This window comes from Ranitomeya imitator, chromosome 2 (genome assembly GCF_032444005.1).
Source record: "Ranitomeya imitator isolate aRanImi1 chromosome 2, aRanImi1.pri, whole genome shotgun sequence".
Classification (NCBI taxonomy): domain Eukaryota; kingdom Metazoa; phylum Chordata; class Amphibia; order Anura; family Dendrobatidae; genus Ranitomeya; species Ranitomeya imitator.
Window position 1 is genome coordinate 50496482 of NC_091283.1, and position 27224 is coordinate 50523705.

Consider the following 27224-nt stretch of genomic DNA (forward strand, 5'->3'; position numbering starts at 1 on the left):
GAGGCAGCAGCTTATGGTCATCGAGTATTCGAGAGGGAAGGAAGGAGAGGGAGATTTCTCGTTGCTGGTGCGGCCACAGAAAAATTGGCCCAAAGCTGACAAGGCCTAAAAGCTGCCTGACTTACCAGGTGGATGAGAGTTTGCCCACCTGCTACCATGGTAAAGTCTGTAGCAAGATCACACTGGAGACTCCAACAAATATATTGATAAAGGAAAGCTTATTTTGCACTAAGGTGCGGGGCACAGAGCAGGATTGAGTGATGTGGATGCAATGATGAGAAGGAATTGTCTGTAGCAAGGAAACATGGTTAGCACACCTGTTTAACCTGCCATTGTGCAAGTTCCATGTATGAAGGACCATGGACAACGTGTAGTGAATGATACTCAGGAATTACGTGCAAGAGGCTGTGCTGTTGGTCAGGCTGAGTTGGTGGTGTGTCGGATGGTGGTCCTTGAATGAGTTCTGCTGTATGGGTTCCTCAAAGGTACTGGAGAAGTGTGTCTTCAATAAGTTTGTGCTTTATACCTTATGATGCAGTGTTCTTCTTTGTAGTGGAGCAAAAACACAGTTATATCCATGGTCAAACAGTGAAGGTGCTTGAGATTGTTTCTTGACCACATGGACATAATAGTTGGCCTGTGATGTTGGAGCACTTAGTTAAAGAAAAGCAATTGGATTGTGCCCGACAGAAATGACCCTCTACTTGTTTTCAGTACCTTCGTAGAGCCTGTCCATGTACATTCAAGGAATATTTTTGAGTGTATAAAATGTATTGAAACATTGATTGCAAGCAAAGTAATAGTTTTTTTTAGATAAAAAAGGGTTTATGGCTAATCTGATCCCACCACAAAGATGCTCACTGGACCTCTGTATCAGTGACAATTACTTGCAAAATTGTGAATTAGTTGAGGTCTTCCTTTATTGAATCTAGCTCTCAATATAAAATACATGTTATCTTCAGTTGCAGGAATTGATTCCCACCATTATGAACTATATTCCCGGGCCTCACCAGAAGATCAGTCCCATCATTGAGAAGCTGATAGAATTTGTAGCTGAAAGAGTCAAGAAAAATGAGGCGTCAATAGATCCAAATTCACCAAGAGATTATATCGATTGTTTCATCGCCAAAATGCAGCAGGTATCTTTTACCTTCTTCACTATTAATTGACCGCGTACAAACAATGTTGGACTGGGCTGGAAATAAGTGAATAGTTGTAAAGATGAGAACAAGTCTGTGGTAACAATGGTTATTTCTATCACCAAATATTGGAACCATCAAAATAACTGCTGTCACTTCAGGAGAATTCTTATTCAATGTGTCCTACTCGCAAAAGAATGTGTAAATGGAACCACCTCTACAACAGCAAAGAGCCGATGCCAATTACAACCCCATTCTTTTTTAACTCAAGTGGAGATAATCAACTGTTTAGAGGTTCCTTTAGGGTAGGCAGCAAGGGTGATGGAAAACCTGCACCTATAACTAGATGGTTGGTAGCCTCATTTTAAGAGCAGGTTCTCCCATATGGACATAATGAACATAACTAATTTTACTCCCTGAAGGTGTCATCTGACTTTCAAAGTTTAACTCACAGTCATAAATATCAATGATATCTGAAGCCCTCTAAGGCCGGCTTCACACTTGCAATTTTTACGGGCGTAAGAGCGCAGAAACTACGTCCGTAAAACTCGCAAAACATACGGCACAATTATTCTCTATGCCCCTGCTCCTATCTGCCGTATTAAACTGATCAGTATAATAAGGCTTTCTACTGCCGTAGAAAATCGCAGCATGCTGAGTTTGTCACCGTATTGCGCAAATAAAACGTCAATGAAAGTCTATGAGGACAACCAGCAGAGGGCGCCCTCTTATGATCTCGAGCCAGGGAGCTTTCTAGGAAAGTTCCCACCATCTAGGAACAACCAGCAGAGGGCGCCTCACCGCAAATGCAGGTAAATATAGGTCAATGACCTACTTTACCTACATTCTCCGGGGTTTTGCAGACATGAGCAACGTTGCATTAGCAAAGCTCGTGGCTGCAAAATATTTTAACCCCTTCAGATGGATTTATATCGTTGGACTTTACAGATCTGCGGAAGGTAAGGATATTGTTGGTTTATTATGTTTTTTTTGTTACAGAACGAGGGTCTTCAGTGATTGGATTGGGCGTTCAATAAAATATTAAAACAACCTTTGTTTTTATTTCATTAAAATAATTTTTAATAATGTGTTTGTGTATTTTTTTAACCCTTTACTAGTATTGGATTAATAATGGATAGGTGTCATAATTAACGCCTCTCCATTATTAATCTGGCTTAATGTCACCTTACAATAGCAAGGTGGCATTAACCCTTCATTACCCCATATCCCACCGCTACAAGGGAATGGGAAGAGAGTGGCCAAGTGCCAGAATAGGCGCATCTTCCAGATGTGCCTTTTCTGGGGTGGCTGAGGGCAGGTGTTTTTAGCCAGGGGGGGGGGGGGCAATAACCGTGGACCCTCTCCAGGCTATTAATATCTGCCCTCAGTCACTGGCTTTACCACTCTGGCGGAGAAAATTGTGCGGGAGCCCACGCCAATTTTTTCCGCCATTTAACCCCTTAATTTACTAGCTAGAACGGCCAAATTTTGCATAGACACACTACTAACATTAGTAGTGTGGAATATGCAAAAAAAATGGTGATATGAGATGGTTTACTGAATGTAAACCATGTCTCATATCATGTCGGGTTTAGGAAGGAGAAAGCAAAAGCCAGTAATTGAATTACCGGCTTTCTGCTATATCGCGCTGGATGAAATATTAATATATATACATATATGTGTCTACTGACATATATATATATATATATATATATATAGACAGTATATATGTTTTTTTTTACACATGGATCCCTTGTATGTCAGTTTTGCAAGCCTGCGATAAAAACACGCAGTGCGGATGACATACGGCTTACATACGGAGGATGCCATGCGCAAAAAACGCAGAAACACCCTGCCTACGGAGGAGCTACGGACCACTATTTTCGGGACTTTTCAGCGTATTACGGCCGTAATATACGGACCGTATTTTCATACGCTGAGTGTGAAGCCGGCCTAAGTCTGAGAAAAAACACTATGCTCTGGATGTTATTGGCTGGAAAACTTCATGAACTGTGCATACAATGTGCCAGTATTTGCATTTAAATAAGCACTCCTCCCCCCATCAAAGTTTGTATCCTCTTAATATGTTGCAGTCATCATATTTTATAGTACTGTGTACTTACAATTGCTCATTTAGCCCTTCTACTCATGCAGGGAAACTTGACCTCCTGTTTCTACATAGACGGATTCAGCTAGTCACTTTTTAATCACAGACCTAATGGAAAAGAGAAGAATTATCTGGGTAGAAAGGAAAAATGAGCAATTGTAAATACATAGTTCTATATAATAGAGATTAGTGCAATATATCAGGAGAATAAAAAGTGCTTTAAATTTATTTTCTGGAGACTGAAAAAATTGTTTTTTTATTTAAACCCTATTGACCGACTTTTGTAAGGTTACAAATTTTTGGAAAATACTCTGTCACCTAAGTTTGATTCCTTTTGTCTTTAGTATCATGTTGAAAGTGTTGAATTGTCAGCCAAGTTAATTCTGTTTTAGTAGCTGATTTCCCCTGCAGATCAAGCAAACATTCCTGCTCAGAGAGTGTTATTTTATGCTTCCCATCCATGCACAAGGAATGATATCTGAGTATGGAGGAGTGGAGTAGAGCACTTTGCTCTGGAGTGTGGATCTTTGCTTGGACAGTAGTTGAAATCAACTTATGAGGCAGAATGTACAAGTCAGCACTTTCAGCATTTGGTTAAAGACAGAAGGAAGCGAAATATGATATCGGAGTTTAATACAAAGATTCCCGACTTCACAAAGACTAATCAATAAGCAAATAATAAATAAGTTTAGTTACTGTTCCTAAAGGGAACCGGTTATGTTGAAACTGGTGTCTGGGCCGCAGGCAGGATGATATAGAGTTGGAGCAGCTGTTAAGTCTGACATTTTTGGGGAAAATGTTAACCTTGCATTTTATTCATTCAAATCCTCGATGTCTGTATGTAAATGACTCTCCTATTCCATGATTTTCTCTTTATGACTGTGGATGTGGAGCGCCCGATAGAGCCGTGGAGCACTTGAGTCGGGTCCGGCGGTACTTAAAGGGGTGGACACAGTGACGGTGACCTGGTCTGTGGCCCTGGTCATCCAGAAAAAGGGGGTGAATGAGAGTGGACAATAAAAGTCTGTAAAGGACTAGATGGTGGCCCGATTCTAATGCATCGGGTATTCTAGAATATGTATGTAGTTTATTTATGAAGATTTCAGAATATTGCAATGAATACACAGGATTTGGCCGGCCAGGCACGACCAATTAGCAAAGTGTGGTTCAAATCCCGCACCAATTCGCGGCCGGACTGCGCCTGTCGCTGATTTTAATAAGTGCAGCCAGGGCCAGCTACAGGTTTTTGAAGGCTCCGGGCGAAATAGTCTCACAGCCCATGTAGCATATAACACAGCCCACATAGTATATAGCACAGCCAAGTAGTATATGGCACAGCCACATAGTATATAGCACAGGCACGTAGTATATAACACAGCTACGTAGTATATAACACAGGCACGTAGTATATAGCACAGCCACATAGTATATAGCAGCAACGTAGTATATAGCAGCCACGTAGTATACAGCCCAGCCACGTAGTATATAGCACAGGCACATAGTATATAGCACAGCCACATAGTATATAGCACAGCTAACATAGTATATAGCACAGCTATGTAGTATATAACACAGCCACATAGTATATTGCACAGCCACGTAGTACATAGCACAGGAATGTAGTATATAGCACAGCTACATAGTATATAACACAGCCACGTAGTATATAGCATAGCCACATAGTATATTGCAGAGCCATGTAGCATATAGCACAGCCCATGCAGTATATAACACAGCCCACGTAGGATATAGCGCAGCCCTTGCAGTATATAACACAGCCCACATAGTATATGGCACAGCCCACGTAGTATATAATGAAAAAAGCAGCCGCACTCAGGCTTGGATTTTTTAAATGCATAACAGGAGCAATGCATTAACTATAGTCCATACTGGGAGTTTTCTACACTGCATCTCCGTTTTGCTATCCTTATCCTCTTTCAAGGGAGGTTTGACAAAACCCCACCACGGGGTCAAAATGTTACCTATATACCTACTTTATACCCACCACAGAGTCCCTCTCCTAATTGCCTTAACATTGTGGTGACTTGAATAAACTTTTTGCTTCTTTTATGCATTTAAAGAATCCATACCTGAGTGTGGCTGCTTTCTTCAATATATGACTTTGTTTGGATCATTTCCACGTCCAGCCAGCACCTATCTAATCAAACACTGAGTGCACGCCTTCTTCTCTATAACTCACTCAGTATAAAACACAGCCCACGTAGTATATAGCACAACCCACGTAGTATATAGCACAGCCCACGCAGTATAACACAGCCCACACAGTATATAATACAGCCCACGTAGTATATAACACAGTCACGTAGTATATAGCACATCCCACGTAGTGTGAGCACAGTGACATAGTATATAACACAGCCCACGCAGTATATAACACAGCCCATGCAGTATGTAACACAGCCCATGTAGTATATAGCAATGTGGGCACCATATCCCTGTTAAAAAAAAAGAATTAAAATACAAAATAGTTATATACTCACCTTCCGGCGGCCCCCGGATCCAGTCCAGGCCTTTAGCGATGCTCCTCGCGACGCTCCTTTCCCAGTAATGCCTTGCGGCCATAACCCGTGATGATGTAGCGTTGCTAGGAGTGGGAAAGGCTGCCGCGGATGCCGGAAGGTGAGAATATAATGGTTTTTTAAAATTATTTTTAACATTATATCTCTTTACTATTGATGCTGCATAGGCAGCATCAATAGGAAAAAGTGAAGCCGGCCGGGCGCGACCAATCAGCGACGCGGAATTTCCGTTACAGACAAACACACAGATGGAAGTGGACCAGTGGACCTTAGACAATAATATAGATAATTTGTGATGCCACCTGTGGTATTCGGCCAGGGATGGCCGATGCTGCTTAAAGGGGTTTATTGGGGCTGATGGAGTTGCTGCAGATTTGGTATATCTCCCCACAGGTAGAGCTTAGTCCCCAGGGCTACTGAAACAGTTATTAAGAGGGATGATTGACGGTTGGGTGCAGGACTGAGAGTGCAGGAAAGAATTGAAGGACACAGGGATAGCAGTTTCCTTTACCTTTTACTTGCGTAATGCAGGTACAGTCCAGGGTACAGGTAACAGGTGATGATGGGGTCCGGGCAGCCTGGAAACAGCTTTGGATCCATATAGCTACAGTAGGTGGGTTGTGAGGCCTCATATCTGAACTGTATACTCTGACTCTTGCTACCTGAAGCTCTGTACAAGTCCTCTCAGTGTCTGTACTTCCATCCTGTATGGCTGACAGTCTGAGCCTGTCATGGACACTGCCTCCTCACTGGCAGCCCCAGGTTCCTGTCTTGCTGTGATACCTCCAGATGTCAGGTGGGCCAGGAGACCTGCAATCTCCTACCCTCCTGGCTCAGTAGTTGGGTATGCAATCCCCACACCACCACGGACTCCGGTGTCTGGTTTCTTGGCGCTTTCCTCTGAGGTGAGCCCAATCACAGCTCCAGACCCCAGGCTCCTCTCCTTTGCCTCTTCTCCTCTCACTGTCCCTGCACACACTAACTGACAGAATCTCTAACCCCACCCCAGGCCAGAATTTTATAGGGAAGCTCTCCTGAAACCAGGTTTAGAGCTCTCCCTTCTGGTCTGTAGCCAGGATGGTGATGCGTGTCAGTATTACCTGATTAGGGGATCTGTCCTTGCTTCCAGGCATGACATCACCCCTAGTGATGAAGGCAATACCATTCTGGCAACCAGACTCCTGGGGTTCCACAAATGTACAGATAGAGGTCAGTCACTAATAGGACCACCTATTGGACTCATATACATGCAAACATCGAAGATTTCATTGAATAAAATAAAATGTATACTTTACATTTTCCAAGATACCTACTGTATGTATCATTCTGCTCAGCTTCTCCTTCTTTATACAGCACTCTCCTCAGATTGGACTATATGTACCGCATGACAGGTTCCATTTAAAGTCTAAACACACATCGTTAACACATGTATCAAACCTTAATGGTGGTACATCAAGCACTGCCGTATAGTGAATCTGAAGGGCACCATAATTTATGGTAGGGATCCTATAAGGGGTTAGACTTTTTAATGCTTTCTTGGCCCTTTGAGTGGTTTGTTAGGATTTTGCAAATATATTCAATAGGGCACATAAATAACTAGAACTATTGTCTGTGGTAATGGAGGCAACAGTTACAGTGGTCTCTCAAGAAGTAATAGGTGGCCACATCAATCTCTAATGGAGGGCGCAAACTTTATAGACGTACAAGAAGGTAGACACTCATGCACTCTTTTTGAACATTCATTGCATTATGGTGCTGTCCTGGCCATCCAACTCTCATGAAGAGCACACAATTTCACAGTTGCTGCCTCTTCTCAAGTTTCCAACTCCCAGTTGGCTACCAATAGCAACCGGCAAACAGATAGTAAGTAAATTCTTACTAGACAAGCTAGTCTGGCAGTAGTTAGCAACAGAAATTTGCTCTTTATTGTGGCATCAGGGCTTTGCCTGAATACTGAATAAACACTGGAATCTTTGGAATGACCGTGGTTTGCACACTACCTAGATATCGTTGCGACTGTGCCTTTCACATGGATGTTGTCCCCTCACAATTGCAATTTTATTTAAGGCAGCAAACTGTCTGATCAACATGGGCATCTTCTGCCCTGTTTTCACTGGACTTTTCAGACCTTAATATTGTTGTACCCTCTGGTGGTGCATTAATTAACAAGCAGTACTATTCCCGCTAACTCAGCTAACTACAGTATTCGGCTGCATCTCCACCGAGACCATGTAGGGATGTAGCATGAGGTCAATTTAAGGCATGCCCTTATGGTGACCAAGATGTGCTATGCCCATATAATACAGCATACTATAATGCAATATGGAAAGGAATTTGTTGTATAAGAGTGGAAGGGTTCGGTGTGGCATGCTGCTCCCATGTGTAGTGGTGTAATAAACTCTATCCTACACTTACTGATGAATAATTTTAAGGCAAGTCGACAAATTTCTGGATCACACTGATCCCTTCTTCAAGACTATTACATCAAATTGTCTTGACGAATAGATTAATACGATCCAGAAATGCGTCTACTTGCAATTGTGAAATAAAGCAATTTATATCAATGAACCACTTTGGAATCGAACAATGGTCTCTGCATCAGCTCCCAGTTTCATATATCCATCATGGGTGTTATGGTCTCAAAACAACACCAGTCAGTGATTAAAACCACTACTTCCCATTTTTTATTCAGGTCTGGCTATAAGGTCATCGTAGCTATATAATACATACTTATCTTCAGGGCCGGCTCCAGGTTTTTGTGGGCCCCGGGCGAAAGAGTCTCAGTGGGCCCCCCCTTTAGCACATACCACGATTCATGATCGCATATAAACACAGCCATGTAGTATATAACACAGCCCACGTAGTATATAGCACAGCCACGTAGCATATAACACAGACATGTAGTGTATAACAGCCCACGTAGCATATAACACAGCCATGTAGTATAAAGCACAGCCCGCGTATCATATAACAGCCCATATAGTATATAGCACAGCCACATAGTATATAACACGGCCCACGTAGTTTATAGGACAGCCATGTAGTATACAGCACAGCCCACATAGTAGTATACAGCACTACCCACACAGTAGCATATAGCACAGCCCACACAGTAGTATATAGCACAGCCCACACAGTAGTATATAGCACAGCCCACACAATAGTATATAGCACAGCCCACACAGTAGTATATAGCACGGCGCACACAATAGTATATAGCACAGCCCACACAGTAGTATATAGCACAGCCCACACAGTAGTATACAGCACTGCCCACATAGTAGTATATAGCACAGCCACACAGTAGTATACAGCACTGCCCACATAGTAGTATACAGCACTGCCCACATAGTATATAGCAGCCCACGTAGTATATAACACTGCCAATGTAGTATATAACACTGCCACCGTAGTATATAACACTGTCCACGTAGTATATAACACAGCCCAAGTAGTATATAGCAGCCCACGTAGTATATAGCAGCCCAGCCCACATAGTATATAGCAGCCCATGTAGTATATAGCATCCAACGTAGTATATAGCAGCCCACATAGCATATAGCAGCCCATGTAGTATATAGCACAGCCCACATAGTATATAACAGCCCACGTAGTATATAGCCTAGTGCTGACGCCGGCCCTGCTTATCTTGCCCACCAATATCCTGCATTAGGGTATATGACTTTATCAGGAGGTACATCCAAAACAACATACAGTTATAAAATGTGTGTGCAAAACAGCACTGTAAGTAATCGAGGATCCATTGAGTTGGACTAATGCAATGAAATTATTAGCTGCATTGAGGGAGACAGGTAAGGCATAAGACACTGTGCCTTAGTAAAAATACAGAAGATACAGAATTCAAGAAGAAAATCAAAGCCTAACTAGGACTGATTCCGCAATAGCACAGCATGTATATTTTTTTCCCTGTAATGTGGCTTCTCTATCTTCAGATGCAGATTAGGAAACACCACAATGGAGGATTATTGTAGCCTTTATACCAAGAAGATTGTTGATCTCATCGAATGAATGGCAGGAAACAGGTTTCAGACTAAACATATTACACCATGTGATATATTTGGAACAAAGAGGCAAACAATGTTATGATAACATCACAGAACACATAAAAAAATGTTTTTTTTTGTGGCCCCTAATTTAGGTTGATTCGCAACAAATATGTTAAATATCTTCATATTATGAGGACGCTCTATAGAGACCGAACATGCAGCCACTATGGTGTCCACTGGCAGCCTCTTCCAGTAGATGATGATATGAATGTGTTCTTTACAAGATCTGCATTAATTGAAAGTGAAACACGTGGAAATGTGAGCCATAAAAATGGAAAAAAAACACAAGGAGTTACAGTAGGAGTGTGGTAATGAAGTCAAGCAGCAGCTGAAAAGCTCCATATTTTTATCATATAGCATCACAATCTTCTAAGTACACGTCGGAAGATTTTAAGCCCATTTGCTTAAATCTTTAAACCTTTAGCAGATTGTACAACTGCTGCTGATGTTCCAATTCTATCTGTTATGGAAAGCCACAGACTGCAGAATTATCGATGGATGAAATCCATGTTTTTTTTTTACATTGTAGGACAATGAAAACCCTACTTCTGAATTCAACATGAGAAACCTATTATTGACCGTCCTCAACTTGTTTTTTGCTGGAACAGAAACCGTCAGCAGTACTTTACGGCATGGATTTCTAATCCTTATTAAATATCCCGAGATACAAGGTAAATAGGGTAGATGAAAAGTACTGGATGGCTTGTTTCCTGTAAGTGATCTTCACAGCATAGCCCAAAACCCTCAGCTGGTCACAGCATTGATACTGACCAGTTCATGTGGCCAATAATTAACTATTTGTAGATAAGAAAGATATTTTTAATTTCGGTTTGGTACATTATGACCCAGAAAATGTTATTTGCCATGTACTAAAACATATAATCGATGAAGATAATAATCATTGTGTTTATTCTAGAAAAGTTACATAAGGAGATAGACACAGTGATAGGCCACAACCGAAGTCCGAATATTGAGGATCGGAGCAAGATGCCCTACATGGACGCAGTCATTCATGAGATCCAGAGGTTCAGTGATGTCATCCCAATGAATGTCCCCCATACTGTCATCAAAGACACCACATTCAGAGGATTTTCTATTCCAAAGGCAAGTGAGGAGCAAACTGCTAAAAAAATGAATACTTACATGTTTTATTTAAGATATTACTTTTATATAATTTTGATGTCCCAATCAAATGAACAGAGCCAGACCCTGGCTCAAGTGTAAGAGGGTGTGCCGCAAAGGATGAGATTCCCCAGGGTTCTGCAGCATTTGTAGCCAGAGACTGCCACCTGCTTTCCAAGCAGAAAGAACACTGTGAAACCAACAGGAAGAGAGAGTTTTGGAGAGGAAGGGTACATATGGAACACTGGGTAATGTGGCCTTCATGATGCCGTTTTCCAAAATAGAAGGCCATATAGTAGCAAGACCGGAAGAAAATCGGTGCCAACTGGTGAGACGAGCAAGACGTGTGTGCAGGGAGAGTCTGAGGCTGAGATCCAGGAATGAGCCAAAAGACCTGAGTCAATGATTAAATGATTAAAATAGATAAATCTCCGGGTCCGGATGGCATACACCCACGAGTACTAAGAGAACTAAGTAATGTAATAGATAAACCATTATTTCTTATTTTTAGGGACTCTATAGCGACAGGGTATGTTCCGCAGGACTGGCGCATAGCAAATGTGGTGCCAATATTCAAAAAGGGCTCCAAAAGTGAACCTGGAAATTATAGGCCAGTAAGTCTAACCTCTATTGTTGGTAAAATATTTGAAGGGTTTCTGAGGGATGTTATTCTGGATTATCTCAATGAGAATAACTGTTTAACTCCATATCAGCATAGGTTTATGAGAAATCGCTCCTGTCAAACCAATCTAATCAGTTTTTATGAAGAGGTAAGCTATAGGCTGGACCACGGTGAGTCATTGGACGTGGTATATCTCGATTTTTCCAAAGCGTTTGATACCGTGCCGCACAAGAGGTTGGTACACAAAATGAGAATGCTTGGTCTGGGGGAAAATGTGTGTAAATGGGTTAGTAACTGGCTAAGTGATAGAAAGCAGAGGGTGGTTATAAATGGTATAGTCTCTAACTGGGTCGCTGTGACCAGTGGGGTACCGCAGGGGTCAGTATTGGGACCTGTTCTCTTCAACATATTCATTAATGATCTGGTAGAAGGTTTACACAGTAAAATATCGATATTTGCAGATGATACAAAACTATGTAAAGCAGTTAATACAAGAGAAGATAGTATTCTGCTACAGATGGATCTGGATAAGTTGGAAACTTGGGCTGAAAGTTGGCAGATGAGGTTTAACAATGATAAATGTAAGGTTATACACATTGGAAGAAGGAATCAATATCACCATTACACACTGAATGGGAAACCACTGGGTAAATCTGACAGGGAGAAGGACTTGGGGATCCTAGTTAATGATAAACTTACCTGGAGCAGCCAGTGCCAGGCAGCAGCTGCCAAGGCAAACAGGATCATGGGGTGCATTAAAAGAGGTCTGGATACACATGATGAGAGCATTATACTGCCTCTGTACAAATCCCTAGTTAGACCGCACATGGAGTACTGTGTCCAGTTTTGGGCACCGGTGCTCAGGAAGGATATAATGGAACTAGAGAGAGTACAAAGGAGGGCAACAAAATTAATAAAGGGGATGGGAGAACTACAATACCCAGATAGATTAGCGAAATTAGGATTATTCAGTCTAGAAAAAAGACGACTGAGGGGCGATCTAATAACCATGTATAAGTATATAAGGGGACAATACAAATATCTCGCTGAGGATCTGTTTATACCAAGGAAGGTGACGGGCACAAGGGGGCATTCTTTGCGTCTGGAGGAGAGAAGGTTTTTCCACCAACATAGAAGAGGATTCTTTACTGTTAGGGCAGTGAGAATCTGGAATTGCTTGCCTGAGGAGGTGGTGATGGCGAACTCAGTCGAGGGGTTCAAGAGAGGCCTGGATGTCTTCCTGGAGCAGAACAATATTGTATCATACAATTATTAGGTTCTGTAGAAGGACGTAGATCTGGGGATTTATTATGATGGAATATAGGCTGAACTGGATGGACAAATGTCTTTTTTCGGCCTTACTAACTATGTTACTATGTTACTATATAATGTGTCACATCACAGTGTGTCTGTGAGCAGGAACCAGACAACTCCATTCAAGGTTCGTGAACCAGAGCATGCCATTTAATGCCTGAGTTCCAGATATGCACCAAGCAAGATCTGAGAACCAGTCTGTGCCGGTCAAGACTTGGGACCCAGCTGTCGTTCGCCCCTGCCCAATAGAAATCCATCATTGGTCAAGCACCAAAGACCCAGTGGGGACCCTGATCTGGAAGTGGACGTCTGTGGCGGTGAAGCGGAGGTGCAAGTGAGCTGGGTCTTTTTTATGGCACTGATGTACGGTACATGGTGTTGCCTTGGATAGTGTAGCAGATGGGATATGGACTGGTCAGTGGGCGATAGGCCCAGAGAACACAGCTTGACTCTTTAGAAGGACTTGCAGCCTAGCAGGAAGAATTGGAGACCTCATCTAGGGCCTAAAGAAAGAGAGCCACAGAGGAACCTGCTCAGCAGAGACGTCGGTCTCAGGGTCTTGCTCAAGCTGATGCTGTGCGTCTGGTTACTGCTGCTGTCCCAGGTACAGCTATTGTAACCAGCATTAATCAGCGGCGAGCAGATGCTCCAGGGACTAAGTCCTGCTTTTTGTCAACTGAGCATGCCTGTGGGACGACCTCTAATTGGAGGTCAGGGGTCACATGCTCAGGTCCTGAAGCTGCTCTGATTGGACCACTGGGAAATTCCTGGAAGGCCACAGCTATAAAAGGTTCACATGGCCATGCGCTAGTATAAAACAGAATTCTTGTGTGTGTGATATCTGGTAAAAGCTTCTAATTATCCCCATCCCTAGCGTTGTTGCATGTGGTTGGGTGTTTGAGCTAACTAGTGCCAGATTGTGCCATCCAGCACAAGGCACGAGAAAACAGCGTCAATAGCGGCGTTCGTCAGAGCAATTAGTGCGCTTTCCGGGCCCAAGTTTAGGGTGGTTAGTGGCATCCACCAGAGCGGTTCTGCATGCACCTAGTGCGCTAAATCTATTAGTCTAGCGTCTCCCTGGCAATGTAATTGCCGCACCAAATGCTAGTTGGTCTGGAGGGATTCTAACTCTATGTACTTGGGGCAGAGTCCTGTGACCAAAACATTAGCGTTCACTCTGCAGTATCGCGGCCCTGTGATGCAACAGGGTTCACCTCCTACATATCGGATTAAGTTAACCCAAGTGTGTTCACATTATACTGCCATATACAGTCAGCCATTACCAAGCAGCAGGTGTCATATCTGCACGGTGGACCAATATTGAGGATTAAAGCAAGAAGCCCTATACGCACGCAGTAATTTATAAGATCCGGAGATTTAGCAATGTTATCCCAATGGATGTCCCCCACACAGTCATCCAGAGGATTTTCCATGCCAAAAGCAAGTGAGGAGCAAGCTGCTGAAAAAAAAGCTAAAAGACCCAGAAGTATTAGAGCAAGTACAAGTTACAGGCACATGTGGTGTGATAAATTGTCTAAAGTTTTTTCCTTTTCAGTGTTCTTCATCTGTAATAAGACTTGTAAACCTTTAGCCATTTATAAATATTAGTTTAATAACTTGTGGATTTTGACCTGAAAATCCTGGAAAGCTGACAAATGAGATTTCACAATTGGCACCTCCTTATGCTTATGTAAAGTTTTATCTGCATATCAGTGATCCAAATAGCTGAAGTTTCAACTTGATAAATAAGTCTTCCACCTCTATTTAGAAATAATTGAAAACTTTGGAATCTGTTAGTGTCAAAGCAAAAGTCCTGGCCAAGCCTCTGCTATAACATGTCAAAGAGCATAAAAACCCTTAACCCCTTAGTGACAGAGGCCAATTTGGTACTTAATGACCAGGCCAATTTTTGCAATTCTGACCACTGTCACTTTATGAGGTTATAACTCTGGAACGCTTCAACGGATCCCGCTGATTCTGAGATTGTTTTTTCGTGACATATTGTACTTCATGTTAGTTGTAACATTTCTTCGATATTACTTGCGATTATTTATGAAAAAAACGGAAATATGGCGAAAATTTTTAAAATTTTGCAATTTTCAAACTTTGTATTTTTATGCCCTTAAATCAGAGAGATATGTCACGAAAAATAGTTAATAAATAACATTTCCCATATGTCTACTTTACATCAGCACAATTTTGGAAACAAAATTTTTTTTTGTTAGGGAGTTATAAGGGTTAAAAGTTGACCAGCAATTTCTCATTTTTACAACACCATTTTTTTTAGGGACCACATCACATTTGAAGTCATTTTGAGGGGTCTATATGATAGAAAATAACGAAGTGTGACACCATTCTAAAAACTACACCCCTCAAGGTTCTCAAAACCACATTCAAGAAGTTTATTAACCCTTTACGTGCTTCACAGGAACTGAAAGAATGTGGAAGGAAAAAATGAACATTTAACTTTTTTTTGCAAACATCTTAATTCAGAACCATTTTTTTTATTTTCACAAGTGTAAAAACAGAAATGTAACCATAAATTTTGTTATGCAATTTCTCCTGAATACGCCAATACCCCATATGTGGGGGTAAAACACTTTTTGGGCGCACCGCAGAACTTAGAAGTGAAGGAGCGCCGTTTGACTTTTTCAATGCAGAATTGGCTGGAATTGAGATCGGACGCCATGTCACGTTTAGAGAGCCCCTGATGTACCTAAACAGTGGAAACCCCCCACAAGTGACACCATTTTGGAAACTAGACCCCTTAAGGAACTTATCTAGATGTGTGGTGAGCACTTTGAACCCCCAAGTGCTTCACAGAAGTTTATAACGTAGAGCCGTGAAAATAAAAAATCGCTTTTGTTTACACAAAAATGATATTTTCGCCCACAAATTCTTATTTTCGCAAGGGTAACAGGAGAAATTAGACCACTAAAGTTGTTGTGCAATTTCTCCTGAGTACGTCGATACCCAATATGTGGGGGTAAACCACTGTTTGGGCGCACCGCAGAGTTTGGAAGAGAAAGAGTGCCGTTTTACTTTTTCAATGTAGAATTGGCTGGAATTGAGATCGGACGCCATGTCGCGTTTGGAGAGCTTCTGATGTGCCTAAGCAGTAGAAATCCCCCACAAGTGACCCCATTTTGGAAACTAGACCCCCCATGGAACTTATTTAGATGTGTGGTGAGAACCTTGAATGCCCAAGTACTTCACAGAAGTTTATAATGCAGAGTCGTGAAAATAAAAAAAAAATTTTTTTTCCACAAAAAAGATTTTTTAGCCCCCAAGTTTTTATTTTCACAAGGGTAACAAGAGAAATTGGACCCCAAAAGTTGTTGTCAATTTATCCCGAGTACGCTGATGTGCCATATGTGGGGGTAAACCACTGTTTGGGCGCACGGCAGAGCTCGGAAGGGAAGGAGCGCCTTTTTGGAATGCAGACTTTGATAGAATGGTCTGTGGGCATTATGTTGCGATTGCAGAGCCCCTGATGTACCTAAACAGTAGTAACCCCCCACAAGTGACCCCGTTTTGGAAACTAGACCCCCCAAGGAACTTATATAGATGTGTGGTGAGAACTTTGAATGCCCAAGTGCTTCACAGAAGTTTATAATGCAGAGTCATAAAAAATATATATATATATATTTTTCCACAAAAAAGATTTTGTAGCCCCCAAGTTTTTATTTTCACAAGGGTAACAAGAGAAATTGGACCCCAGAAGTTGTTTTCCAAATTATCCCGAGTACGCTGATGCCCCATATGTGGGGGTAACCCACTGTTTGGGCGCACGGCAGAGCTCAGAAGGGAGGGAGCACCATTTGACTTTTTGAGCGCAAAATTGGCTGTCGTGTTTGGAGACCCCCTGATGTACCTAAACAGTGGAAACCCCCCAATTCTAGCTCCAACCCTAACCCCAACACACCCCTAACCCTAATCCCAACCTGATCCATAATCCTAATCACTAACCCTAACCATAATCACAACCCTTACCCCAAAACAACCCTAATGTAAACCCTAACCATAACCCTAATCAAAACCCTAAATCCAACACACCCCTAATCCTAATCTCAACCCTAACCTCAAACCTAACCCTAATCCCAATACACCCCTAATCACAACCCTAACCTTAACCCTAATCCCAAACCTAACCCTAATCCCAAGCATAACCCTAATGCCAACCCTAACCCTAATACCAACCCTAATCCAAACCCTAACCCTAATCCCAACTCTAACCCTAACTTTAGCCCCAACCCTAGCCCTAACTTTAGCCCCAACCCTAACCCTAGCCCTAAGGCTACTTTCACACTTGCGTCGTTTGGCATTCCGTCGCAATCCGTCGTTTTGGACAAGAAACGGATCCTGCAAATGTGCCCGCAGGATGCGTTTTTTGCCCATAGACTTGTATTGCCGACGGATCGTGACGGATGGCCACACGTCGCGTCCGTCGTGCACTGGATCAGTTGTGTTTTGGCGGACCGTCGGCACAAAAAAACGTTCAATGAAACGTTTTTTCGTATGTCGCATCCGCCATTTCTGACCGCCCATGCGTGGCCGTAACTCCGCCCCCTCCTCCCCAGGACATAGATTGGGCAGCGGATGCGTTGAAAAACTACAGCTGCTGCCCACGTTGTGCACAATTTTCACAACGTGCGTCGGTATGTCGGGCCGACGCATTGCGACGGCCCCGTAGCGACGTAAGTGTGAAAGAAGCCTAACCCTAAATTTAGCCCCAACCCTAACCCTAAATTTAGCCCCAACCCTAACCCTAAATTTAGCCCCAACACTAGCCCTAACCCTAGCCCTAACCCTAACCCTAGCCCTAACCCTAACCCTAGCCCTAACCCTACCCCTAACCCTACCCCTAACCCTACCCCTAACCCTAACCCTAGCCCTACCCCTAACCCTAACCCTAACCCTACTCCTAACCCTACCCCTAACCCTACCCCTAACCCTACCCCTAACCCTACCCCTAACCCTAACCCTAGCCCTAACCCTAGCCCTAACCCTACCCCTAACCCTACCCCTAACCCTACCCCTAACCCTAACCCTAACCCTAACCCTACCCCTAACCCTAACCCTACCCCTAACCCTAACCCTACCCCTAACCCTAACCCTACCACTAGCCCTAACGCTACCCCTAACCCTACCCCTAACCCTACCCCTAATTTTAGCCCCAACTGCTGTTCTCCTGCCGGCCGGCAGATGGAGACAGATGGCGGGCGCACTGCGCATGCGCCCGCCATTTTCTTCTGCCGGCGGCCAGCAGCAAGAGGATCCAGGGACACAGGTGAGTATGATAGGGTCCCCGAATCCCCCTATTTCTCTGTCCTCTGATGTGGGATCACATCAGAGGACAGAGAATTACACTTTACTTTTTTTTTGTTTTTGCGGTCGCTGGTAAACAGTTAATTACCGGCGATCGCAAAACAGGGGTCGGTAAAACCGACCCCGATCATGCTCTTTGGGGTCTCGGCTACCCCCGGCAGCCGAGACCCCAAAGATTCCCGCGGGGCCAGCCGGCGGGCGCACTGCGCATGCGCCCGCCATTTTGAAGATGGCGGCGCCCACCGGGAGACACGAGGAGCATCGGGGGAGATAGGTAAGTATTGGGGGGCTACCTGGGACCCCTTTTCTCTGTCCTCCGATGTGCGATCACATCGGAGGACAGAGAAATTAAAAAGAGATTGCGTTTTTTGTTTTTTTTTTGTGATCGCCGGTAAACGGTTAATTACCGGCGATCGCAAATGCGGGGGTGGGTTAAAAAACCCCCGAATCATGTTCTCTGGGGTCTCGGCTACCCCCGGCAGCCGAGACCCCGGAGAAAATCCAACTGTGGTTTAAGTACCCTTAGCGGCCGCCGTTAAAAGGCGTATCGGCGGTCGCTAAGGGGTTAAATAATCTTCTCTTTTGGTAGGTATGCTATCTGAGAAGAACAAAAAGTGGTGGCTGAGATCCTGGTTTTAGAGATTTCACTTACTGGGCTGCTTAGTTCTGTGTTATCGACTGTATATAGAGGTGTTATTAGACATTGCACAGGAGGAGGAGGTGAGCTGTGATATCACCTATCGTGAATGGTGGATCCTGTGTTATCTACTCTATATAGAGGTGTTATCAGTCATTGTACAGGAGGAGGTGAGCTGTGATATCACCTATCGTGAATGGTGGATCCTGTGTTATCTACTGTATATAGAGGTGTTATCAGTCATTGTACAGGAGGAGGATGAGGTGAGCTGTGACATCACCTATTGTCAATGGTGGATCCTGTGTTATCTACTGTATATAGAGGTGTTATCAGTCATTGTACAGGAGGAGGAGGTGATCTGTGACATCACCTATTGTGAATGGTGTATCCTGTGTTATCTACTGTATATAGAGGTGTTATCAGTCATTGTACAGGAGGGGAGGAGGTGAGCTGTGACATCACCTATTGTGAATGGTGGATCCTGTGTTATCTACTGTATATAGAGGTGTTATCAGTCATTGTACAAGAGGAGGAGGTGAGCTGTGACATCACCTATAGTGAATGGTGGATCCTGTGTTATCTACTGTATATAGAGGTGTTATCAGTCATTGTACAGGAGGGGGGGGGTGAGCTGTGACATCACCTATTGTGAATGGTGGATCCTGTGTTATCTACTGTATATAGAGGTGTTATCAGTCATTGTACAAGAGGAGGAGGTGAGCTGTGACATAGTGAATGGTGGATCTTGTGTTATCTGCTATATATAAAGGTGATATTAATCATACAGGAGAAGGTGAACTGTCACTTATTCTCAATGATGAATCCTGTGTTATCTACTGTATATAGAGGTATTATTAGACATTGTACAGAATACATTGTGATTTGTGGATCCCGTATTTTATTCTACCTTTCCTGATTGCAAGCATGTTGAAATTACTTCCTCCTGAAATAACAGAAATGTATGATTCTGAAAAAAAAGCCTAAGTGATCAGCATGAACATTGCAAGATCATACATTTTGTTCATAATAAAAATCAGGATAAGAAGAAAACAAAAAATGCAAAAACATAATAAAATATTGTAAAACAAAAACCTGATTTATAGAAAAGGTCATTTTCTAATGTATTCCCTTTACATCACAATTGTATTCCTAGTTATATATATAACTGGGAATGTGGGAGGTGCTAAAATCCATGATGTCTTATAATTTTCCATTAAAGAGGCAGTTAAAGGGGATGTCTAGCTTAGAAAACCTTCAATTTGTTCACTGAGTTAACAGAGAAACACCCCATCAAAATCAATTTATGGAAATTGAACTAGTTTCACATGCATGTCACAAATGATCTTTGGGGAAATCCTGTCATCTGCTCATTGTCCTAAGACCATTCTTTAAAAAATAAAAGGATTTTTCAAAGCGGAGAACTTACCATATATACTTGTGTATAAGCCGAGATTTTCAGCACATTTTGTTGTGCTGAAATTGCAACCCTCTCAGCTTATGCACGAGTAATTGTCCAGAAAGCCAGTGGGGGAGGGGGAGCGGCGGAGCAGAGTGAGGAGTCGGCAGCTGTAACATTATACTCACCCTCCTTGCGCCGTCGTTGAACGTCACTGCATCTCCGTTGTCCAGTTGCGGCAGCTATTCCTGTGCTGAGCTGTCACATGGTACCGCTCATTAAGGTAATGAATATGCATGCATCTCCACTCTCATAGGAGTTGTGCACATATTCATTACCTTATTGAGCGGTACCACATGACCACTCAGCACAGTAGAGCTGCCGTGCCGGGACAATGGAGATGCAGGGACGTGGAGGGTGAGTATGAAGGGGGAAGATGGGGAGGACGGGGGAAGCCCAGCCATGCATACCAGGATGGTCAGGACGGGGGAAGCCCAGCCATGCATACAAGGACAAGGGAGGACAAGGAAGCCCAGCCATGCATACCAGGATGGGGGAGGATGGGGAAAGCCCAGCCATGCATACAAGGATTGGGGAGGAGAGGGGAAGCCCAGCTATGCATACAAGGACGGGGAGCATGGGCGAAGCACAGCCATGCATACAAGGGCGGGGGAAGCCCGGCCATGCATACAAGGACTGGGGAGGACAGGGGAAGCCCAGCTATGCATACAAGGACGGGGAGGATGGGCGAAGCACAGCCATGCATACAAGGGCGGGGGAAGCCCAGCCATGCATACAAGGACGGGGAAGGACAGGGGAAGCCCAGCTATGCATACAAGGATGGGGGAGGACAGGGGAAGCCCCGCTCTGCATACAAGGACGGGGAGGATGGGCGAAGCACAGCCATGCATGCAAGGGTGGAGGAAGCCCAGCCATGTATACAAGGACGGGGGAGGACAGGGAAAGTCCAGCTATGCATACAAGGACAGGGAGGACAGGGGAAGTCCAGCCATGCATACAAGGGCGGAGGAAGCCCAGCCATGCATACAAGGACAGGGGAGGAAGGGGGAAGCCTAGCCATGCATATGCTTATGAGGACAGGGGAAGCCCAGCCATGCATGCAAGGACAGGGCAGGATGGGGGAAGCCCAGCCATGCATACAAGGATGAGGGAGGACGGGGGAAGCCCAGCCATGCATATAAGGACTGGGAGGATGGGGAAGCCCAGCCATGCATACAAGGTCATGGAGGACAGGGAAGCCCAGCCATGCATACAGCGTCGGACTGGAGCACCTGGGGCACACCAGAGAAAATCATTCTTGGGGCCCACTATGTAGCTACATAGAAATAAATTCAAGACCATCAAGTGTGTGGTAAAACACGCTAAAATCAAGGTATAATATAAGGTAGTACACATCTTAAATATGTAGCAAGTGTTGAGGTAGCCCCCTCATAGAATATAATGTAGCCTCCCTCATGGAATATAATGCAATCCCCCTCATAGGGTATAATACAGCACCCCGCAAAATATAATGCAACCCCCTCATAAGGTATTATGCACCCCCCCATAGAATATAATGTAGCACCCTCATATGGTATAATGCAGCCCTCCTCATATAGCATAATGCAGCCCCTCCACAGAATATAATGTAGCTCTCTCAGAGTATAATGCAACCCCCTCATAAGGCAGCCCCCATAGAATATACTGTAGCTCCTTCATAGGGCATAATGCAGCTCCCCTCATATAGTATGATGTAGCCCCCTCAGAGAATAATGCAGCCCCTCCACAGAATATAATGTTGCCCCCCAGAGTATAATGCAACCCCCTCATAAGGCAGTTCCCCATAGAATATACTGTAGCCCCCTCATAGGGCATATGCAGCTCCCCTCATATAGTATGATGTAGCCCCCTGAGAGAAGGCAATCCCCTCAGAATTATAATGTAGCCCTCTCATAGGGTATAATGCAGCCCCCTGAAAGGGTATAATGCAGCCCCCTCCACCACCATCATTGTTCTCCCCCTCCACCACCATCATTGTACTCATCACCACTTCCTTCAATACCTTTTCACCCACCAACTCCATCATTGCCTCCTCCCCCACCACCATCTTTGTCCATTACACCACAGCCATCATTGCTTTCTCCCCCACCACCCCATCAATGCCCATTCCAACACATCCATCATTGCCTCCCCCACCACCATCATCATTGTCATTTCCAACACAATGATCATTGCCTTCTCCCCCACCACCCATCATTGCCCATTCCACCACCATCATCATTGCCTCCACCACCACCATCATTGCATTCTCCCCCACCACCATCATTGCCTCCCCCACCAACATCATTTCATTCTCCACCACCACCTCATCATTGCCTCCCCACCACCATTATCATCATTGCTTCCCCACCACCAACATCATCATCATTGTCTCCCCCACAACCATCATCATTGCCTCACCCACCATCATCATCATTGCCTCCACCACCATCATCATTGGCTTCACCACCACCATCATTGCCTCCCCCACCACATCATTGCCTTCTCCACCACCTCATCATTGCCTCCCCAACCGCCTTCATCATCATTGTTTCCCCCACCACCATCATCATCATTGCCTCTCTCACCATCATCATCATCATTGCCTCCACCACCATCATCATTACCTCCCCCACCACCATCATCATTGTCTCCACCACCGTCATCATTGCCTCCCCCACCACCATCATCATCATTGCCTTCACCACCATCATCATTGCCTCCACCACATCATCATGGCATTCACCACCACCATCATTGCCTTCTCCCCCACCACCCCATCATTGCGCATTCCAACACCTCCATCATTGCCTCCTCCACCACATCATTATTGTCCTTTCCACTACAACCATCATTGCCTTCTCCCACCACCATCATCATCATTGCCTCCCCACCACCATCATTGCCTCTCCCACCACCATCATTGCCTTCTCCCGCTCCACCTCATCATTGCCTCCCCCACCACCATCATTGCCTCCACCATGATCATCATTGCCTACACCAACATCATCATTGCCACCCCACCTCTATCATCATCATCATTGCCTCCCCCAACACCATCATCATTGCCTCCACCACCATCACCATTGTCTTCACCACCACCATCATTGCCTCCCCCACCACCATCATTTCATTCTCCCCACCATCCCATCATTGCCTCCTCCACCACCATCATCATTATTGCCTCCCCCACCACATCATCATCAATGCCTCCCCCCACCACCCCCATCATTAACATAGTAACATAGTAACATAGTTAGTAAGGCCGAAAAAAGACATTTGTCCATCCAGTTCAGCCTATATTCCATCATAATAAATACCCAGATCTACGTCCTTCTACAGAACCTAATAATTGTATGATACAATATTGTTCTGCTCCAGGAAGACATCCAGGCCTCTCTTGAACCCCTCGACTGAGTTCGCCATCACCACCTCCTCAGGCAAGCAATTCCAGATTCTCACTGCCCTAACAGTAAAGAATCCTCTTCTATGTTGGTGGAAAAACCTTCTCTCCTCCAGACGCAAAGAATGCCCCCTTGTGCCCGTCACCTTCCTTGGTATAAACAGATCCTCAGCGAGATATTTGTATTGTCCCCTTATATACTTATACATGGTTATTAGATCGCCCCTCAGTCGTCTTTTTTCTAGACTAAATAATCCTAATTTCGCTAATCTATCTGGGTATTGTAGTTCTCCCATCCCCTTTATTAATTTTGTTGCCCTCCTTTGTACTCTCTCTAGTTCCATTATATCCTTCCTGAGCACCGGTGCCCAAAACTGGACACAGTACTCCATGTGCGGTCTAACTAGGGATTTGTACAGAGGCAGTATAATGCTCTCATCATGTGTATCCAGACCTCTTTTAATGCACCCCATGATCCTGTTTGCCTTGGCAGCTGCTGCCTGGCACTGGCTGCTCCAGGTAAGTTTATCATTAACTAGGATCCCCAAGTCCTTCTCCCTGTCAGATTTACCCAGTGGTTTCCCGTTCAGTGTGTAATGGTGATATTGATTCCCTCTTCCCATGTGTATAACCTTACATTTATCATTGTTAAACCTCATCTGCCACCTTTCAGCCCAAGTTTCCAACTTATCCAGATCCATCTGTAGCAGAATACTATCTTCTCTTGTATTAACTGCTTTACATAGTTTTGTATCATCTGCAAATATCGATATTTTACTGTGTAAACCTTCTACCAGATCATTAATGAATATGTTGAAGAGAACAGGTCCCAATACTGACCCCTGCGGTACCCCACTGGTCACAGCGACCCAGTTAGAGACTATACCATTTATAACCACCCTCTGCTTTCTATCACTAAGCCAGTTACTAACCCATTTACACACATTTTCCCCCAGACCAAGCATTCTCATTTTGTGTACCAACCTCTTGTGCGGCACGGTATCAAACGCTTTGGAAAAATCGAGATATACCACGTCCAATGACTCACCGTGGTCCAGTCTATAGCTTACCTCTTCATAAAAACTGATTAGATTGGTTTGACAGGAGCGATTTCTCATAAACCCATGCTGATATGGAGTTAAACAGTTATTCTCATTGAGATAATCCAGAATAACATCCCTCAGAAACCCTTCAAATATTTTACCAACAATAGAGGTTAGACTTACTGGCCTATAATTTCCAGGTTCACTTTTAGAGCCCTTTTTGAATATTGGCACCACATTTGCTATGCGCCAGTCCTGCGGAACAGACCCTGTCGCTATAGAGTCACTAAAAATAAGAAATAATGGTTTATCTATTACATTACTTAGTTCTCTTAGTACTCGTGGGTGTATGCCATCCGGACCCGGAGATTTATCCATTTTAATCTTATTTAGCCGATTTCGCACCTCTTCTTGGGTTAGATTGGTGACCCTTAATATAGGGTTTTCATTGTTTCTTGGGATTTCACCTAGCATTTCATTTTCCACCGTGAATACCGTGGAGAAGAAGGTGTTTAATATGTTAGCTTTTTCCTCGTCATCTACAACCATTCTTTCCTCACTATTTTTTAAGGGGCCTACATTTTCAGTTTTTATTCTTTTACTATTGATATAGTTGAAGAACAGTTTGGGATTAGTTTTACTCTCCTTAGCAATGTGCTTCTCTGTTTCCTTTTTGGCAGCTTTAATTAGTTTTTTAGATAAAGTATTTTTCTCCCTATAGTTTTTTAGAGCTTCAATGGTGCCATCCTGCTTTAGTAGTGCAAATGCTTTCTTTTTACTGTTAATTGCCTGTCTTACTTCTTTGTTTAGCCACATTGGGTTTTTCCTATTTCTAGTCCTTTTATTCCCACAAGGTATAAACCGCTTACACTGCCTATTTAGGATGTTCTTAAACATTTCCCATTTATTATCTGTATTCTCATTTCTGAGGATATTGTCGCAGTCTACCAGATTAAGGGCATCTCTAAGCTGTTCAAACTTTGCCTTCCTAAAGTTCAATGTTTTTGTGACTCCCTGACAAGTCCCCCTAGTGAAAGACAGGTGAAACTGCACAATATTGTGGTCGCTATTTCCTAAATGCCCAACCACCTGCAGATTTGTTATTCTGTCAGGTCTATTAGATAGTATTAGGTCTAAAAGTGCTGCTCCTCTGGTTGGATTCTGCACCAATTGTGAAAGATAATTTTTCTTGGTTATTAGCAGAAACCTGTTGCCTTTATGGGTTTCACAGGTTTCTGTTTCCCAGTTAATATCCGGGTAGTTAAAGTCCCCCATAACCAGGACCTCATTATGGGTTGCAGCTTCATCTATCTGCTTTAGAAGTAGACTTTCCATGCTTTCTGTTATATTTGGGGGTTTGTAACAGACCCCAATGAGAATTTTGTTACCATTTTTCCCTCCATGAATTTCAACCCATATGGACTCGACATCCTCATTCCCTTCGCTAATATCCTCCCTTAAAGTGGACTTTAGACAAGACTTTACATAGAGACAAACCCCTCCTCCTCTCCGATTTTTACGATCCTTTCTAAACAGACTGTAACCCTGTAAGTTAACTGCCCAGTCATAGCTTTCATCTAACCATGTCTCGGTTATTCCCACTATGTCAAAGTTACCTGTAGATATTTCTGCTTCTAGTTCTTCCATCTTGTTTGTCAGGCTTCTGGCGTTTGCGAGCATGCAGTTTAGAGGATTTTGTTTTGTTCCAATCTCCTCACTGTGGATTGTTTTAGAAATGTTCTTACCTCCCTTCTGAGTATGTTTTCCTGGGTCGTCTTTGTTCGAGTCTAATGTTTTTCTTCCCGTCCCCTCTTCTTCTAGTTTAACGCCCTCCTGATGAATGTAGCGAGTCTTCTGGCGAATGTGTGTTTCCCAGGTTTGTTGAGGTGTAGTCCGTCTCTGGCGAGGAGTCCATCATACCAGTAATTCACACCGTGGTCCAGGAATCCAAATCCTTGTTGTCTGCACCATCGTCTTAGCCAGTTGTTTGCATCAAGGATCCTGTTCCATCTCCTGGTGCCATGCCCGTCTACTGGAAGGATAGAAGAAAAAACTACCTGTGCATCCAGTTCCTTTACTTTCTTCCCCAACTCTTCAAAGTCCTTGCAGATTGTCGGTAGGTCCTTCCTTGCCGTGTCATTGGTGCCAACATGTATCAGAAGAAATGGGTGGACGTCCTTGGAGCTGAAGAGCTTTGGTATCCTATCGGTCACATCCTTGATCATCGCACCTGGAAGGCAGCATACTTCTCTTGCAGTTATGTCCGGTCTGCAGATGGCTGCTTCGGTGCCTCTCAGTAGTGAGTCTCCCACCACCACCACTCTTCGTTGCTTCTTGGCTGTACTTTTTGCTGTCACTTGTTGCTGTGTGCCCTTTTCTTTTTTGCTTGCTGGTATTGCTTCATTCTTAGGTGTGCCATTTTCATCCTCTACAAAGATTTGATATCGGTTCTTCAGTTGTGTGGTTG

General features: G+C 43.8%; 1 protein-coding gene across 1 annotated transcript in view; it reads left to right on the plus strand.

The window, feature by feature from the left end:
- LOC138661785 (cytochrome P450 2G1-like) overlaps window positions 1–27224 on the plus strand; it is a 60046-nt gene that overhangs the window by 23524 nt on the left and 9298 nt on the right. Inside the window, exons 5-7 of the mRNA XM_069746702.1 lie at window positions 963–1139; window positions 10383–10524; window positions 10770–10957. Coding sequence (XP_069602803.1) covers window positions 963–1139; window positions 10383–10524; window positions 10770–10957 — 507 coding nt within the window. The remainder of the gene's footprint in view (window positions 1–962; window positions 1140–10382; window positions 10525–10769; window positions 10958–27224) is intronic.